This window comes from Anomaloglossus baeobatrachus, chromosome 1, assembly GCF_048569485.1.
Source record: "Anomaloglossus baeobatrachus isolate aAnoBae1 chromosome 1, aAnoBae1.hap1, whole genome shotgun sequence".
Classification (NCBI taxonomy): domain Eukaryota; kingdom Metazoa; phylum Chordata; class Amphibia; order Anura; family Aromobatidae; genus Anomaloglossus; species Anomaloglossus baeobatrachus.
Genome location: NC_134353.1, coordinates 768,255,468 through 768,274,921, shown reverse-complemented (window position 1 = coordinate 768,274,921; position 19,454 = coordinate 768,255,468). Strand labels below are relative to the sequence as shown.

Sequence of the window (19,454 nt, the reverse complement as noted above, 5' to 3'; positions counted from 1 at the left end):
CAGCAATGGAGGCAGTCCCTTTCGCGCAGTCTCACCTGCGTCCCCTTCAATGGGACATCCTACGCAAATGGGACAGGTAGTCGACGTCCCTCGACAGGACCGTCTCCCTCTCTCAGGCGACCAAAGCTTCCCTTCGGTGGTGGCTTCTTCCCACTTCATTATCGAAGGGGAAATCCTTCCTACCCCCATCCTGGGAAGTAGTCACGACGGACGCGAGTCTGTCAGGGTGGGGAGCGGTTTTTCTCCACCACAGGGCTCAGGGTACGTGGACTCGGCAAGAGTCTTCACTTCAGATCAATGTTCTGGAAATACGGGCAGTGTATCTTGCCCTGAAAGCGTTCCAGCAGTGGCTGGAAGGCAAGCAGATCCGAATTCAGTCGGACAATTCCACAGCGGTGGCATACATCAACCACCAAGGCGACACACGCAGCCGGCAAGCCTTCTAGGAAGTCCGGCGGATTTTGATGTGGGTGGAAGCCACGGCCTCCACCATATCCGCAGTTCACATCCCAGGCGTGGAAAACTGGGAAGCAGATTATCTCAGTCGCCAGGGCATGGAAGCAGGGGAATGGTCCCTTCACCCGGACGTGTTTCAGGAGATCTGTTGCCACTGGGGGGTGCCGGACGTCGACCTCATGGCGTCCCGGCACAACAACAAGGTACCAATGTTCATGGCACGGTCTCAAGATCCCAGAGCTATGGCGGCAGACGCCTTAGTTCAGGATTGGTCGCAGTTTCAGCTCCCTTATGTGTTTCCTCCGCTGGCACTGTTGCCCAGAGTATTACGCAAGTTCAGGGCCGACTGCCGCCGCGCCATCCTCGTCGCTCCAGACTGGCCGAGGAGGTCGTGGTACCCGGATCTGTGGCATCTCACGGTCGGCCAACCGTGGGCACTACCAGACCGACCAGACTTGCTATCTCAAGGGCCGTTTTTCCATCTGAATTCTGCGGCCCTCAACCTGACTGTGTGGCCATTGAGTCCTGGGTCCTAGCGTCTCCAGGGTTATCTCAAGACGTCATTGCCACTATGAGACAGGCTAGGAAACCAACGTCCGCCAAGATCTATCACAGGACGTGGAAAATTTTTCTGTCGTGGTGCTCTGCTCAGGGTTTTTCTCCCTGGCCATTTGCATTACCTACTTTTCTGTCCTTCCTTCAATCTGGACTGGAAAAGGGTTTGTCGCTCGGCTCCCTTAAGGGACAAGTCTCAGCGCTCTCTGTGTTTTTCCAGAAGCGCCTAGCCAGACTTCAACAGGTACGCACGTTCCTGCAGGGGGTTTGTCACATAGTTCCTCCTTACAAGCGGCCGTTAGAACCCTGGGATCTAAACAGGGTGTTGATGGTTCTTCAGAAACCACCATTCGAGCCAATGAGAGATATTTCCCTCTCACGACTTTCGCAGAAAGTGGTTTTTCTAGTAGCAGTCACTTCCCTTAGGAGAGTGTCTGAGCTAGCAGCGTTGTCGTGCCAAGCCCCTTTCCTGGTGTTTCACCAGGACAAGGTGGTTCTACGTCCGGTTCCGGAATTTCTCCCTAAGGTGGTATCCCCCTTTCATCTCAATCAGGATATTTCCTTACCTTCTTTTTATCCTCATCCAGTTCACCAATGTGAAAAGGATTTGCACTTGTTAGATTTGGTGAGAGCACTCAGACTCTGCACTTCTCGTACGGCGCCCATGCGCCGCTCGGATGCACTCTTTGTCCTTGTCGCTGGCCAGCGTAAAGGGTCACAGGCTTCCAAATCAACCCTGGCTCGGTGGATCAAGGAGCCAATTATCGAAGCTTACCGTTCGGCTGGGCTTCCGGTTCCCTCAGGGCTGAAGGCCCATTCTACCAGAGCCGTGGGCGCGTCCTGGGCTTTGAGGCACCAGGCTACGGCTCAGCAGGTGTGTCAGGCGGCTACCTGGTCGAGCCTGCACACTTTCACGAAACACTATCAGGTGCATACCTATGCTTCGGCGGATGCCAGCCTAGGTAGACGAGTCCTTCAGGCGGCGATTGCCCACCTGTAGGAAAGGGCCGTTTTACGGCTCTCTTACGAGGTATTATTTTACCCACCCAGGGACTGCTTTTGGACGTCCCAATTGTCTGGGTCTCCCAATAGAGCGACAAAGAAGAAGGGAATTTTGTTTACTTACCGTAAATTCCTTTTCTTCTAGCTCTAATTGGGAGACCCAGCACCCGCCCCTGTTTTTTTTGTGTACACATGTTGTTCATGTTGAATGGTTTCAGTTCTCCGATATTCCTTCGGATTGAAGTTACTTTAAACCAGTTTTTAATTCTTTTTCCTCCTTCTTGCTTTTGCACCAAAACTGAGGAGCCCGTGGGAGCACGGGGGGGTGTATAGGCAGAAGGGGAGGGGCTTAACACTTTTGAGTGTAATACTTTGTGCGGCCTCCGGAGGCATAGCCTATACACCCAATTGTCTGGGTCTCCCAATTAGAGCTAGAAGAAAAGGAATTTACGGTAAGTAAACAAAATTCCCTTCTTTGTAGCGGGCGGTGAGGAGAACTCTGCTTCTCTTGAATAGGAGCTGTTCTGCAGTTCTCAGCAGCGGCTGCTACATTACAGAGCTGTGCTGTTTTCACCTCTGTTCTCTGTTTCAGTCCGGCCACCGGCAGAGCTAATAACAGCTGATCATAGGTGTTGCGTGCCCATGATTGGCTACATCAATATTATATACCTATTTTTTCATTATCTGAATGTTACTGATGTGTAGGGGATTCCTGTGTGTGGAGAATCATATTTTGTCATGTGATTAAGCTATAATTATTGTTTAATGCACAATCAGAAAGTAAAGCAGGATCCAGAAGATGATGGCCAGAGTGTCCAGCAGGAGATGGTGAGTGGGCCTCAGAAAAGTCGCGGTCTTCCCATGCTGGATGTGATCATCCGTGATGCAGAGGCTCGGCCATTTGAACTACTCATGCAATTCTTATACACGGACAAGATAAAGTACCCGAGGAAAGGTAAGCCTTGTATCTTGCAGCTGACAGTGATGTCCTTGGGACTGTGACAGGTCTCCTTGTTTGGATCCAGGGATGTTTAATATATTGCATGGGTGGATTTATGAGGACGTATCAATTATGCTGAAAGGATTTGTGTTCTGGTAAGGAAGACTAATAACTATGGAGACCGGTAAATGTAGATCACGTGTATGTATAACATTTAGCATCTCCTTTAATCATTACAGAGTATATCAGAGTAGTTAGGCTATGTGCGCACTTACCGGATTTTGCCGCGGATTTTTCGCGGATTTGCTGCATGTTTCGCTGCAGAAAATGTTCATAACATCTCTGCAGTGAATCACCAGCAAATCCTATGGAGAAAAAAAATCCTGTGCGCACTGGGCGGAATTTGACAGCTGCATGTTTTGCTGCGGGAATTATCGAAGCTTACCGTTCGGCTGGGCTTCCGGTTCCCTCAGGGCTGAAGGCCAGAGCCGTGGGCGCGTCCTGGGCTTTGAGGCACCAGGCTACGGCTCAGCAGGTGTGTCAGGCGGCTACCTGGTCGAGCCTGCACACTTTCACGAAACACTATCAGGTGCATACCTATGCTTCGAATCCCGCAGCAAAAACAAGTGCATGTCACTTCTTTTCCGCACATCGCTGCGGGATTTCCCTCCATTGACTCAATGTTAATCATGAAATCCCGCAGGGAATAACGCAGGCAGCAAATTCTGTGTGGTTCACTGCGTTTTCCTGCGTTATTCCCTGCGGTATTTCGCGGTTTACCTCCGGTAATGTGCATCGCTTGTCTGCGGTTTTGCAGGGAAGTGATGTCATTACAGGAAGAGGAAGCGGAGGAGAGAGTAAACACACACACATCACACACACACACAGACATCACAGACATAGAACACATAGACACAGACACATAGAACACACATAGAAAGAAAACAGAAATATAGAAAACAAAGAACGTGGGCTCCGCTGCATATTTACCTTCCAGCCGAGGTAAGCACACAGCGGCGGCCCGGTATTCTCAGGCTGGGGAGGGAGAGGGGCAGGGGTAATGTCCCCCGCCTCACTCCCCCTCCGGCAGCCGAGAATATCAGCCGCAGCTGCCCCGGCACTGTCGCATGCATTATGCGGCAATACCGGCGTGTCCTCGGCTCTTCTTGCCACCGTGTAGCAGTGGTGGCAAGGTAATACAAGGGGTTAATGATGGTGGGGGACCACCGCCATTAACCCCAGGCTTGATCATGGCAGCGTCTATGTGACAGCTGACATGATCAACCCGTAAGTAAAGTGAAAAAAACACAGACACCGAAAAATCCTTTATTTTAAATAAAACCAACAAGCCTCGTTCACCATTTTCCCCCCCCAAGCAAAGCTCCGGCGTAATCCACTCAGCTCCGGCTCCGGCGTCCTGCACTGCTGACATCCAGCCGCGACTGTCACAGACACAGGCTGAAAGCAGCAGACAGCAGAGGTAATTACCGGTCATTTCCCACGGCCGGTAATGTGAACTCACTGCCGACCGTGGGAAATGCAGCGATCTGTCCTCTATCTATCCCTCTATCTATCTGTCTGTCTATCTATCTATCCCTCTATCTATTCTTCTGTCTATCTACTATCTCAGAATTAAATGACTTTTTTTTTTTTTTCTTCAATGTGCTTTATTGCATTGAATGCAATAAAGCACATCCCAACCCGCACGCGGCAAAACCGCGGCAATACCGCGAATAATACCGCGGTAAAACCGCGGCAAACCGCATGCGGTTTTCGGGTGCGGTTTCCCGCGTTTTTTTACCGCGGGTGCGGTAATCTTTGAGAGCATGCGGAATTTTCACAAGAAAATTCCATTTCCCAGTGCGCACAGAGCCTTAATGTGTGCTCCTTGACTTGTTTTCCTTAGTGCATTAGTGCATTATTCAGAGGAGCATATTGTGTACCTGCACATAGACAGCTAGTAACGGTGATTGTGCCCCCTCAGGTCATGTCCAGGACGTTCTCCTCATTATGGATGTGTATAAGATAGCTCTGCACTTCAAGCTGTCACGTCTGGAGCAGCTCTGTGTTCAGTACATTGAAGCATCTGTTGACCTTCAGAATGTCCTTGTAGTGTGTGAAAATGCCAACAAGCTGCAGCTGGACCAGCTGAAGGTAATGTCGGGCCTGCCAGATCAAGGCTGTTACTTTCCACATCATGGGAAGCAGCAGATGTCATGTATACATCGTACTGTGCTACGTCCGGGTGCGAGTCGGTGAAACATTCCAGTTGTTATCACTGCATCGGGCTTATCCGGTTACTGTAGATTTTATTATGCCTGTGCTGCTGAATATCCACGTGATTTATTAGACTTTTGCTGACTTAACTCTTTCTTCACCAGGAACACTGCCTGAACTTTGTAGTAAAGGAATCCCACTTCAACCAGGTGATAATGATGAAAGAGTTTGAGCATTTGTCCTCCTCTCTGATTGTGGAGATTGTGCGCAGGAAGCAGCAGCCACCTATCCGGATCCATTCTGATCAGCCTGTTGATATAGGTTTGTCTGTTTTCTGGATATGTGATAAATGGTGTTCTACATTGTATCTCTTATAATTGTATCTTTATAATAGCTTCCATTAGGCTGGATTCACATATGATCTAGATACCAGACAGATCAGCAGACATTAAAGGGTTTTCCCACCTTTGGATGATTCCTACAAGTAGTAGTGCCCCTGTGATAAGACCCCTATAGTTTGCTGTTATCTGTTGACTTCCCATTTTAATAATTTCTGAAACATCCACAGGGTATGCCATAAGTAGAGGATAAATGTGATCGTCACCTATCTTTAGAATCTGGCCACACATCATGGCTGTTGACCAGAAGTGGAACCTGCCTCCATCATAGATTTATTGTGTATCCCATAGAAATATCCCCATCTCCTTATCCTAGAATTCCCCTACAGGGTACAACCCCTTTAAACTGTCAGCAGATTGTCACAAAGTCAGTATGATCCAACAGCTGAACTCCAAGTCATCTTCATTATTGGTCTTGTAGTCCAGCTCTCCACTCCCATGTCTAGGAAGATACATCATGTGGATACAAAAATCTGTCTTTATTCACTTCTTGTGCAACCAGTGTCAGATTCGTGAAATAAAGTCAGACGTGACTTCTGATTTTATAGTCTTCTCCCTGTCTATCCGTGTTTACTGGACGTTTTTTTCAAGCTGTTTGTTTTATTGTCTGCAGTTTTTCCAACTGTTTTATATAGCAAAAACACTCCATGTGGTCATTGTAGGTCGTGATCTACAGGGAATCTATATTAATACTGAAAGTGTTCTGGTTTTTCCTGTAGGCACCTCTCTAGTCCAGGATATGAAGGCTTATCTGGAGGGCGCAGGCAGAGATTTCTGTGACATCACCTTGTTGCTGGATGGACACCCAAGACCTGCACACAAAACCATTCTGGCTGCTCGCTCCAGGTGAGCAACCTAAGCGGTATAAGTTTGTAAGCCTTTGTGCAACATTTCATTTTTAACAACTTGGTATCTACACTGCTCAAATTTGAAATTGCATCACCAAGAAGGAAAAATCTGGAAGTATGGAAATCACAGAATGGATAGACTAAGGAAGAAATGAAAAATGTAAACAACCTTTTCAAAACGGCTCGATTTATTTAGTATCATGTATGAACTTCTCTCATAAACATACATGCCCTAGCATGCTTTAATGAGGATACTAGTGGTTGTCTGAGAAATGTTCTACCATGCTGATTGCACCTGGGTATGGGTGGCAGCTCTGTTTGCAATTGCGGACCAATGATTTCCCAGACGTGCTCAATAGGAGACACTTCTGGAGACCACGCAGCTCATGGTAGCAAGTTTAGGTCCCACAGACTGCTCACATAGCACAAGCAACATACAGCCTGGCTTTAATTTGTTCAGGCTCTTGGAAAATGAAATTAAGCTCACCATAATCATCCCACTACTGTTAACCTGTTGGAAACCGCACTGCCATTGACTTGTCATAATTACCACTCACCCATGACACACATGCCTCGGATGCTACTGTAAAGGAGCACTGTGCTTCCCCTACTCACTTGTCTACTCACCACCTGACAATGAGCTAAGTGCACTCGACAGTTTCCATATTCACACCACACTTTCTTTAACGTTCCTATGGGAGACCCAGACCATGGGTGTATAGCTACTGCCTCCGGAGGACACACAAAGTACTACACTCAAAACGTGTAGCTCCTCCCTCCTAGCATATACACCCCCCTGCTAGCCAGTCCTAGCCAGTTCAATGCTTTGTATTTCAGGAGGATCACACGCACATGCATTCTCTGATTTTGATTTTTGATTTTTCCTTCTGGATCAAAGATTTGGAAGAAAAGCGGGTCCAGCTGGACTCCCGGCATGTCCCTTCTCACCCCACTGTGTCGGCGGTGCTGTTAAGGTTGATTTTCCAAGGCTGGAGCCTTCTCATGCCGCGCTCCTTCACCATCCCATGCTGGGGCTCTGGCTTGAAGTGGGAGCCAACACGGTTCTCACTGCTTTGCAGGAGACCGGTCTCCATCCGCAGCCCTTTTTCAGGATCCTGCTGGACGGAGCTATCCACCCCCCAGGGACCTGGCAACCTGCGTCTCACAAGCTAAGTATATGAGACGTTATTACCACAGAAAGTGGTCTTTCCAGGGGTCCTTTATATTTATTTATTGGGGGAGTGTGTTTTATGTTTTGTGTTAACGTTTCCGGCCGGTTCTCCAGTTTTCACTGGAGAACCGCGCCGATGGTGCCTGCACGCCGGCCGCATGTTTTACTCTAGGCCCCGGCTTCGCCTGAGGCCTAGTTTCGGTTTCCACTGTCTCTGCATGTCAGTCAGGCAGAGGGACAGTGTGGCTCCGCCCAGCGGCTGCGCAGCACAGGGAAGGACTCCTCACTGAGGAAGGATTCCCTCCCCTGGCTACCTCATTTGCCGCTCTCAGAGTAGGCCCCGCCCCCTCTCCTCGCTCCGGTCGCCATTTTCTCAGCGTTCTCTGTGCCTGCATAGGCACAGAGATTCCACATTGTGACAAATGGGGGCCTGGGCTGAGGGACTAGAGGGCACAGACATGTCTGTTTAAACGATCTGGCAGCCACAACCTCCGGTTTGTGCAGCTGCTTATTTTATCTGTTTATATATGCTGGGGGCCATTCTGACAGAGCCCCCACCTCTGCAGCATGTCTCACAGAGCGAGGCTGCAGGCTGTTTTTATTATCCACTGCAGGTAGTCTCGTACGGCTGTACCGAGCTCATAACCACTGTGGCCCCTCAGCTTGGAGGCTCATTAGTGGTCCCTCCAGCTGCTCCGGCTTCGGTGGCTGACCCCTGGTTTGGCTAATCCTCCAGGGGTCGGCTGTCCCGGCATCTGCTGAGCATGCAGCCCCCTTCTCAGGGCGTTTTCTGCTACAGCTCGCTCAGTAAAGCTCACAGAGGACTCTCCTTCTGGTCTCAGACCCCGTCCTCCTGACAGGGAGACGCAGGGTCCCCTGTCCTCCCCGTCCCGCAGCTCTGATTACGAGCTGACTCACTGGACGAGGAGGATGTCTCTACAGGGGCTCGGACGCTACTTTATGTACCATTGATCCGTCCGTAGGTGACGCAGATGCTAATGATTGGATTGCGTCCATTATACTTGTACTGGACCTCCATCCGCCTGTATCAGGGGAGTATTCCCCGCTGGCAGAAAGGCATCAGTATACCTTTAACAGGACAAGGAGTGTGTTCCTTAACCACTCCAGTTTTCAGCCCACTGTGTCCAAGCCCACAGCCTGTCCTGTCAGACCCCAAAGCGGGGTTCTGCTGCCTGTTTCCCCCTCCCATCAGAGGTGGTCAAGGAGTGAGCTCATTAGCCAAGGGTGGTCCCTCCGGTGTCTAGACTTTCAGCCCGGATAGTTGTATCAGTGGCTGACGGCACCTCTATAAGGATCCCACGGTACATTAATTTTGTACTGGACCTCAATCCGCCGGAGTTACCTTGCCTAGGAGAACACAATGTGTGTTCCTTAACCACTCCAGTTTTCAGGCCACTGTGACCAAGTCCAGGGTCCGCTCTGACAGTCGCTTCCCATGAAGCGTGATTCTGAGGACTGTTTTTTCCCTGTCCACCAATGGTGGTCAAGAAGTGGGCTCATTCACCTCAGGTGGCTCAGCCCAGACCGTTATGTCAGTGGCTGATGGCTCCTCACTTAAGGTTTTGCGGTCCGCCCGGTTGTCCTTCTGGCCAAATCTGTATGGGGGCGGCAGGAGCTTCGTTCTCCTCAGCTTTACAGCAGTGCGGTTTTTTTGTAGCCTTCTCTGCTTCTCTAGAGGAAATGCATTCCCTCACAGGGACTCTATGCCCGAAACGGTTGCCTGAGCTTCCAGACTTCAGTCTTTTCATCCTATGCCATGTCTGCCATGCGGGACACCGCACGGCGGTGGCCTTGGCTACTTCCTCGCTATCCGCAGGCTCCTGTGGCTTCGGAAATGGAAGGCAGATGCCTCTATAGAAGTTCCTTGCTGGGCTCCCTTTTGTGGGACCAGTCTCTTCAGAACCAACTGGATGAAATTAAGGAAGCTCTTGGCGGGGACAGTTCTTCCTTGCCACAAACCTAAACCAGCCCCGTCCCGGGTGACAGGGCAGGAATCAGTTGAGGTTTCGGTTGTTTCCGTTCCTCCATCTGATCGTTCTCTAAGCCCTCGGCCTCGTCCTCTAGCTCGGCCAAGGTTCATAGACCCAAATGGCGCTCGAAGCTGCGTCTTCAGAAGACCGCAGGAGATGCTGCCACTGAGTCAGCTTCCTCCGAGCTATCTAGACACGCCAACAACCTCCTTGGTCGGTGGCAGGCTCTCTCCACTTGGCGACGTATGGTTTTAACACGTCTCCGTTCAGTGGGGGCGGGATTATATCTCCCATGGCTACAGGATGGAATTCTATCCACCCGCCAAACAGATTTTTTCTGTCAACTCCCCCCGGCTCCAAGCCCGCCGCCTTCTCACAGGCCGTGGCTTTTCTTGCAGGCCAATGGAGTAATTGTACCAGTTCCCGACTGGGAACGGTTCTGAGATTTTTGCTTAAATCTATTCCTAGTCCCCGAAGAGGGCGGTGCCTTCCGTCCTGGATCTTTAGCTTTTCAAGCATGGTCAGGTGTGGAGTTTTCACATGGAGTCTCGGTCTTGTTCCGTGTGTTTTTTCACCGGATCAATCAAGAACCCAAGGAGATTCCCTAGCAGCCATCGGCATCAGAGATGCCTATCTGCAGGTGTCAATCGCAGTTTCACACCAGCGTTGGCTACGTTTTGCAATCGGAGTGGTCCAATTCGTGGCTCTTCCCTTGGGGTTAGCCACGGCCCCTCGAGTATTCTCATTGGGGCAGCTGTGATTAGGTCCTGCACCTCTAGGGATTGGCAGTGATCTTTTGTCCTGGACGGTCTTCTTGTCGGGGCTTCATCCAGTGCAGACTCTTAGCAGAGTGCTTCGCTCACTCTCGCCACTCTAACCAATTCGGGTGGCTTGTCATTCTGTCCAAGTCCACTCTGACTTCGAACCAGAGGTTCCCAAGGACGCAATTCGAGACTCTGTCGGCACTTGTGAAGCTGCTCTTAGTCGAACAGTAGTCCCTCCGCTGGCGGTCGACGTCGTTCAGATGGTGGCGTCAATGGAAGCGATTCCTTGCCCAGTTTCTCCTGCGTCCTCTGAGACTGGATGTTTTCCGCTGTACAAGCGAACTTCCTCCTTCCACGGGGTGGTGGCTTCGCCACTGACCAGGGGCTCGTTTCAGTGGTGGCTTCGGCCACTCTGTCTCAGGGACGCTCCTTCCTGGCCCCGTCCCGGGTGATCCTCACCAGGATGCTAGTCTATCCGCCTTGGGAGCAGTATATCTCCACCGTGGAGCGCAGGGCGCTTGGACTCTGTCCGAATCAGCCCTCTGGATCAATGTGCTGGAAATCAGAGCTGTATTTCAAAATAGCTCTCTAAGCCTTTCACCATCTGTTGGCGGCTAGGCACATTCGAGTCCAGTCGGACAACGTGACAGCGTTTTCCTACATCAACTTCCAGGGCGGGACACTCAGCCGCCTGGCAATGTTGGCGGCTCAACGCATTCTTCAGTGGACGAGGGACTCCTAGTCCACCGTATCCGCAGCCCACATCCTAGATGTGAAAACTGCGAGGCAGACTATTTCAGCTGTCCAACCGTGGTCCACGATCCTCACGTTTTGCGGCAGACGCACTGGTTCATGTTTGGTCCCAGTTTCGTCTCTTTTACGTATTTCACCCTCTAGCTCTTGTCCAGAGTCCTGCGCAAGATCAGTAAAGAGGGCCGTCGGGTCATTCTCATACTCCAGACTGACCCAAGCAGGCTTGGTACCCTGACCTGCTCCTTCTGTCCGTTGGGTTGCCATGGCATCTTCTGGACCGTCCAGACCTTTTCTCAAAAGGTCCGTTTTTTCCGCCAGAATTCTGGACTCTCAGATTGACGGCGTAGCTCTTGAGTCCTGGATCTTGACGACTTCTGGTATCCTTCCTGAAGTCATCTCCACTATGACTCGAGCTCCAAAGTGTCCTTTGACCTTTTGGCCTTGCCGACCCTCCTGTCCCTTCCACAGTCCGGTCTACAGCTAGGACTATCCCTCATTAAGGGACAGGTCTCGGCTCTGTCAGTGTGTGCCAGCGGCGTATCGTCCGGCTGGCTCCGGTGCGCTCCTTCAAGGGCGCATCTCACATAATTCCGCCTTTCCGGCGGCCTATGGAGCCCTGGGACCTTAATCCGGTCCTCACGGTTCCCGGAAACCCCCCTTTGCGCCTCTTAGGGAGGTTTCTTTGTTTCATCTTTCACAGAAAGTCTTTCTAGTGGCCATGATTTCCCGTCAGAGAGTTTTGGCTGCACTCTCTTCGGAGTCACCCCCTTTTTTTGGTCTTTTGCATCAAGACAAGGTGGTCTCCGTCCGACTCCGGACTTTTTCCTTAAGGTGGTTACTGCTTCCACCTTATCCGGGGCAATTTTCCTGCCTTCCTTTTGTCCGGCTCCTGTTCATCGCTTTGAGGAAGCGTTGCATATCCTGGATCTGGTGCGGGCGCTCCGGATCTATGTGTCTCGCACCGCCGTTATTAGGCGGTGCACCTCTCTCTGGTGCTGACCGCTAGTCAGCGTAGCAGTCTCTCGGCATCTAAGCCGACCCTGGTTCGTTGGCTTGGGTCGGCCATTTCCGATGCCTACAAGTGTACTCAAGTGCCTTCCCCGCCGGGGATCAGGGCACACTTGATCAGACCTGTCGGTGCCTTTTGGGCTTTCAGGCACCAGGCAACGGCTCAGTAGGTCTGTCAGACTGCAGCTCGGATTAGTCTGCATACTTTTTCGAAGCACTACCCAAGGAATGCTCATGCTTTGGCAGACGCGGGCTTGGGCAGACGCATCTTTCAGGCGTCTGTCGCCCATTTGTGAAGTTAGGTTTCGCCTGCTTCTCAGTTGTCTGTTTATTCCCACCCATGGACTGCTTTAGAACGTCCCATGGTCTGGGTCTCCCATAGGAACGTTAAAGAAAAAGAGAATTTTGTTACTTACCGTAAATTCTTTTTCTTGTAGTTCCGTCATGGGAGACCCAGCACCCTCCCTATTGCCTGTTGGCAGGTTTCTTGTTCCGTGTGTCTTCACCGGCTGTTGTTGTTGTAGACAGAGGTTCCGGTTCTTCCGGGTTTTACTCTGTCTCTTCTTGTGGGTGGATGTCCTCCTTCAGCTTTTGCACTAAACTGGCTAGGACTGGCTAGCAGGGGGTGTATATGCTAGGAGGGAGGAGCTACACGTTTTGAGTGTTGTACTTTGTGTGTCCTCCGTAGGCAGTAGCTATACACCCATGGTCTGGGTCTCCCATGACGGAACTACAAGAAAAAGAATTTACGGTAAGTAACAAAATTCTCTTTTTTCGCTTCCACCACTTGCTGTTTTGATAGGCCAGTGAGACGCCTGCATTGGGTCACACACTAGGACCGAGCTTTCCTGAGCATGTGATAGGTACTCTTCTTGCACTCTGTAACACAGCTAAGCTATAATTGCCCTCTTCAGAGTTTGTGGGTACATTTAACGCAGCAAGGAACAAACTTATTCCATTTTCAATTTAATAATGAAAAGAATATACCTATAGGCAAAAACAGTGTGAAATAAAAAGGATAAAATACAGATAAATCTTACAAAGTGAGAGCTTTTGGCTGTGGAGAATGCTGCAGGAAATGAGGATAGATCAGTAAACTCATTGCTTCACCTGGAGATTGATATTCCTTAGAGGACATGTTAGACCCATCCTAGACCCTTCACTCTTCCCTCACTCGAGGTCAGAGGAGAACAGCTGATTGGATGGAATTACGGTACATCTCAGTTTCCTCCCTAATCTCCACTCTGGGCAATATTATGCTACAAGAACTTCCTAGAGAAACAAAATGGCCATCATCTTATCACACTTCAGGCATTCTATGTATACCACACTTGAATATGATACATCCATAATTAAGGAGATACTGCTTTCCCATGGGTTGCCAACTACTAAACCTTTTCATTTTACCCATGATTTGTGCCATACTCAGATTTTATAGATATGGAATGGAAAAAATTCAACCTCTAGTGTACTGGCAGGCCTATTGACTTGAAACCATCCCATGTGCCTTCGGGGCAGATATTTATACCTTGTATAGATTAGAACCTCTTTGTTAAGTAGGATGTACACAAAATTTCCCTTCCACAAATATTAGAAACTAGAGATGAGTGGAGCCATTGAAGGTCAGTTTGGTGGGTTAAGCCGGACTTTAGATAAAGTTCGGCTTGGGACCCGGGCTTGACCTGAACCCCATTGGAAGTCACTGATTAGGCAGTTTGGCTCTCAGCCTACATGCAGCCAGCCATAAATGAAGCACTTCCGAGATAGGGAGGGTGGGTAGGTTATTTCACTTATTTATTTTATTTTAGGTTTTTTTTGTGCACACTACATCCTGTAACACTCATTTTACCCCCACTCCAAGCCATTCAAACATTACAAGCCGAGCACCGAACTCTGAACTCGGACAATGATTTTTTTTTTTTTGCAAGGTCTCTGTTCGGTAAGAATACCGAACACCGAACTTTGTTTGGGTTTGGTCATCTCTACTAATAGTAATAAAAAATATTTATTTCTATAGCACCAACATATTCTGTAGCACTTTACAATTCAGGAGGTTCATATACAAACAAGTAACAGTTATAGAAAATACAATGATTAGAGCAAAAAAGACAACCTTAAGCTGGTGTCACACACAACGACAACGACGTCGCTGCTACGTCACCATTTTCTGTGACGTTGCAGCGACATCCCGTCGCTGTCGCTGTGTGTGACATCCAGCAACGACCTGGCCCCTGCTGTGAGGTCGCCGGTCATTGCTGAATGTCCAGCTTCATTTTTTGGTCGTCACTCTCCCGCTGTGACACACACATCGCTGTGTGTGACAGCGAGAGAGCGACGAAATGAAGCGAGCAGGGAGCAGGAGCCGGCGTCTGGCAGCTGCGGTAAGCTGTAACCAGCGTAAACCTCGGGTAACCAAGGGAAGACCTTTCCCTGGTTACCCGATATTTACCTTCATTACCAGCCTCCGCTCTTGCTGCCAGTGCCGGCTCCTGCTCTGTGCACATGTAGCTGCAGTACACATCAGGTAATTAACCCGATGTATACTGTAGCAAGGAGCCAGCGCTAAGCAGTGCGCGCGGCTCCCTGCTCTCTGCACTGTGACATGTACCTGCAGCACACATCGGGTTAATTAACCCGATGTGTACTGTACCTAGGAGAGCAAGGAGCCAGCGCTAAGCGCGGCTCCCTGCTCTCTGCACATGTAGCACAGCGACGTTATGATCGCTGCTTCTGCTGTGTTTGACAGCTAAGCAGCGATCATAACAGCGACTTACAAGGTCGCTGTTACGTCACCGAAAATGGTGACGTAACAGCGACGTCGCTGTCGCTTAGTGTGAACCCAGCTTTACTCCTGAGAGCTTACAATCTACAATGAGGTGGGGTGGGGGACAAGGTACAAGTTCTTATTTACAACGACAGTCCAGCCATTTCAAAGAAATGGGGGATAGATAAAGGATGCCTGAACCAGTCAGCCAAAACTTCGAGATGCTTTCAGGTGCGGTGGAGTTTCACATGGGGTTATGCTCCGAGAAGTTGTGGAGGGACTATGTGAATTGAATTTGATTAGGGAGTGTGATAGCCCACCCTAAAAAGTTTTTTTATTGAACGTCTGTAGCCAAGTAAGTTGTCATCCTAGTTTCCTAGTTTCTTGGGGTAGAGCATTCCAGAGGATTGCAGAGCGTAGAGAACAGGTAGGGTGATAGACAGAGATGAGGGTGGAGATGTATGGGGGGTGCCGCACTGTGGAGAGCTTTGAGGGTGAGAACAAGCAGTTTGAATTGGATCCTGTGATATATGGGCAGCAAGTGCAATGACCAGCACAGAGCAGAAGTATCTGAGTAATGGTTAGCCAGATAGGTGACCCTGGCTGCTGCATTAAGGATGGACTGTAGAGGAGAGAGTCTTGAGTTAGGGGGAGACCACTAGCCACTTGTTAATTACTCAGAAAACCTGCTTCAAGTACCTGTTTACAGAAGGAGATACAGGCAGAAATCCTAGGTCTGCAGACTTTGTTCTGTATAACTATAACTACATTTATCTGAAGACACTTTGGAAAAATGGCCGTACCTTTGTTCCTTAGAATTGATCAATCGTAGAACCGAAGGCATCAATCAAGTGTCTACACAAACCATCAAAAGGCATCTGTATGACATTGGGCTACAAGCCAGATGTCCATCTACAGGTGTTCCATTGACCTCATGCCACAGCTCTCAATGGAGGATGGGTAACCTATATGGCGATGAAGCCCGATTCTGTCTTGGACGCATTGATAGCTGGAAATTTGTCTGAAGACCATGTGGGCAACACCATGAAGAGATCTTCACGAGGGAATGTCACAGTGCTTCTAATACCAGAATTATGGTGTGGGCTGGCATAATGTGCAATAGCAGGACTAATTTTTTTCTTCATTCCAGGTATGCTAAAAGCGTGGTGTTAAATTGATTTAGTCAAATAACCATTGGTACTGCCATTTCTCCAAAATGACACATGAGTTGTTAAACACAACACCAGGCCTCATGTTACTTGTGCAACTATGAGCAGCCTGTGTGTCACTTGTCTCCCATCAAGCACATCTTAAACTTTAGTCAGCAATTTCATAGGGAGCTGCTAGCAATGGATCTTGATGATTTGCGTGCCTGAGTGCTTTAAGCCTGGCTGAATATTGTTCAGACTCATTTGTTTTATTTAGTGGGTAACCAGGAGCTGTATAATAAAAGCTTAGCCTCACCTACTCTAACCATTGCTTAGTTATAGTGCCTATCAGTTTAACTCATCATGAGCTGCATGTTTGTCTGTTCTTAATGGAACCACCAATGGCGGCTCTGAACAGTAGTTTCATCAGAGCCTTATCAGGAAGTTTGAGCATGAATGTGCACCCCAGCATCTGTAAGAGCATAGTATATAGTTACATAGGTTGAAAAAAGACCTAGATCCACCAAGTTCAACCTTTCTCCACCAATTATACATTTGTCACTAAATTATCTATAACCCACAATGTTTGTGTGTGTACTGAGGAAATCATCCAGCCCTTTTTTTTTTTTTTCTAAGCTAAACAAATCCAACTTTTCCAACCTCTCATCATATGTGAGGCCTTCCATTCCTTGTAGTAGTCTAGTTGCCCGCCTTTTAACTGACTCTAACTTCTGAATGTCCTTTTTAAAATGTGGAGCCCAAAACTTGATCCCATATTCCAGATGTGGCCTTACAAGTGACTTTTAGGAGATCAACTGCTGCCTGACTTTGAGTGCTGCTGCTCAGCTTACTTGTAACCAGAATCCCCAAGTCTTTCTCCTGTTCTGTAGTCCCGAATTTCTTTCCATTTAATGTATATGCAGCTATACAATTACTCCGTCCTAGGTGCATTACTCTACATTTATCAATGTTAAACCTTATTTGCCAAGAGTCTGCCCATTCAGACAATTATCCAGATCTTTTTGTAATATTGTACTATCAAGATCTATTTTTAATATCCTACATAGTTTGGTGTCATCAGCAAAGACTGACATTTTACTCTCAATTCCATCCATGAGGTCGTTAATTAAGAGATTAATTAGAATCTGTCTTAAGGCCCCGTCACACTAAGCAACATCGCTAGCAACATCGCTGCTAACGAACAACTTTTGTGACGTTGCTAGCGATGTTGCTGTGTGTGACATCCAGCAACAACCTGGCCCCTGCTGTGAGGTCGTTGGTTGTTGCTGAATGTCATGGGCCATTTTTTAGTTGTTGCTGTCCCGCTGTGAAGCACAGATCGCTGTGTGTGACAGCGAGACAGCAACAACTAAATGTGCAGGCAGCAGGAGCCGGCTTCTGCGGAGGCTGGTATCCACAGTAAACATCGGGTAACCAAGAAGCCCTGTCCTTGGTTACCCGATATTTACCTTCGATACCAGCCTCCGCCGCTCTCACTGTCAGTGCCGGCTCCTGCTCTGTGCACATGTAGCTAGCTGCAGGACACATCGGGTTAATTAACCCGATGTGTGCTGTAACTAGGAGAGCAAGGAGCCAGCGCTAAGCAGTGTGCACTGCTCCCTGCTCTGTGCACATTTAGCTGCAGCATACATCGGGTAATTAACCCGATGTGTGCTGTAACTAGGAGAGCAGGGAGCCAGCGCTAAGCGGTGTGCGCTGCTCCCTGTTCTCTGCACATTTAGCTGCAGTACACATCGGGTAATTAACCCGATGTGTGCTGTAGCTAGGAGAGCAGGGAGCCAGCGCTAAGCAGTGTGCGCTGCTCCCTGCTCTGTGCACATTTAGCTGCAGTACACATCGGGTAATTAACCCGATGTGTGCTGTAGCTAGGAGAGCAAGGAGCCAGCGCTCAGTGTGCGCTGCTCCCTGCTCTCTGCACTTGTAGCTCCGTGCGGTGGTAACCAAGGTAAATATCGGGTTGGTTACCGATATTTACCTTAGTTACCAAGCGCAGCATCTTCCACGCGGCGCTGGGGGCTTGTCACTGGTTGCTGGTGAGCTCACCAGCAACTCATGTAGCCACGCTCCAGCGATCCCTGCCAGGTCAGGTTGCTGGCGGGATCGCTGGAGCGTCGCAGTGTGACATCTCACCAGCGACCTCCTAGCAACTTACCAGCTATCCCTATCGTTGTTGGGATCGCTGGTAAGTTGCTTAGTGTGACGGTACCTTTAGAACAGATCCTTGCGGCACCCCACTGCTGACTACATTCTATTTAGACAATGCACCATTTAGAAGGATAGCTTTACCTTTGTATACATCTGAATGTAAATTAAGAATTGCAGTAATATGCTGATAGGAAACCAGCTACTGTCAGAGGAGCATATTCCCCTTACTCCATTGAGATCATAGACAGGGTCAAGAATGTATAGACATATTGTAAGTTATTGTCATCATCTAACATCTACCTAAAGTGTCTGAACAGTGATTAAGTTGTATAAAGGCAGGACCTTTGTTATTTTGGAACCCTGACAGACAATATGATCACCAGTTATACCATTTAGATTAGACACTGGTGTTAAAGTAGTTGTTTACCTGACAGACAACTAATGTAATGCCAGTGAAGACTGTGCCACAGCTACTTGTTAATGAAACCCTATTATTTTTAGTAAAAGCTTTGCATTCTTAGCTGTTATTTCCTTTCCAGCTACTTTGAGGCCATGTTCCGCTCTTTCATGCCTGAGGATGGACAAGTGAACATTTCTATTGGTGAGATGGTTCCAAGCAAGCAAGCCTTTGAGTCACTACTTCGTTACATCTATTATGGAGAAGTCAATATGCCTCCTGAAGACTCTCTGTATCCTTTTATTCCAGTAACTGCCTTTAAACTTGCTCTATCATTTGTTCATGTTAGTATCTCATTCTAACAATGTATATATATTTGAATTCTGCTGCTAAAATGTGAATATGTTATGTCTGTCTGACACGATACAGGAAATCAAGGTTTACTTACTCTGTAATCTGGTAGGAAAATGTTGGCCATCGGTATACCTTCCCATACACTTTGGCTATTGGCTAAACCAGCATTGATCTGACTGATGAGTCTCCATCCTGACTCTACCTTACACATGTGTTCAGCTTGGCTGTGCTTTCATGTATTTCAATGGGGAGAGAGGAGAACAAAAAAATCAGTCTACTGATTTAAAACTCCCTTAACCTTATTTTCCCCAGCACAATTTGTCAAGGGAGAGTCAGGACGTCCCTGTCTACATTTATTGGTAGTCAGGTTGGCTGACTTTAAAGGGTTAATCTCGTTAAGAATTGGTACAGTTACAGCATGACTTGCTTTTTCTATCTGCTGTGTTTCTTCTGCTATGAGAGCTTTTGTCTTGCATTGTGTACAGCTAGGGAGACCGACCGAGTCCCCACCCCTGCCTATAA

General features: G+C 48.6%; 1 protein-coding gene across 1 annotated transcript in view; it reads left to right on the top strand.

Moving 5' to 3' along the window:
• Window positions 1-19,454, top strand: part of LZTR1 (leucine zipper like post translational regulator 1) — a 119,779-nt gene that overhangs the window by 93,585 nt on the left and 6,740 nt on the right. Inside the window, exons 13-17 of the mRNA XM_075324567.1 lie at window positions 2,791-2,968; window positions 4,938-5,107; window positions 5,335-5,491; window positions 6,288-6,414; window positions 18,721-18,870. Of these exons, the coding sequence (XP_075180682.1) occupies window positions 2,791-2,968; window positions 4,938-5,107; window positions 5,335-5,491; window positions 6,288-6,414; window positions 18,721-18,870 (782 nt within the window). The remainder of the gene's footprint in view (window positions 1-2,790; window positions 2,969-4,937; window positions 5,108-5,334; window positions 5,492-6,287; window positions 6,415-18,720; window positions 18,871-19,454) is intronic.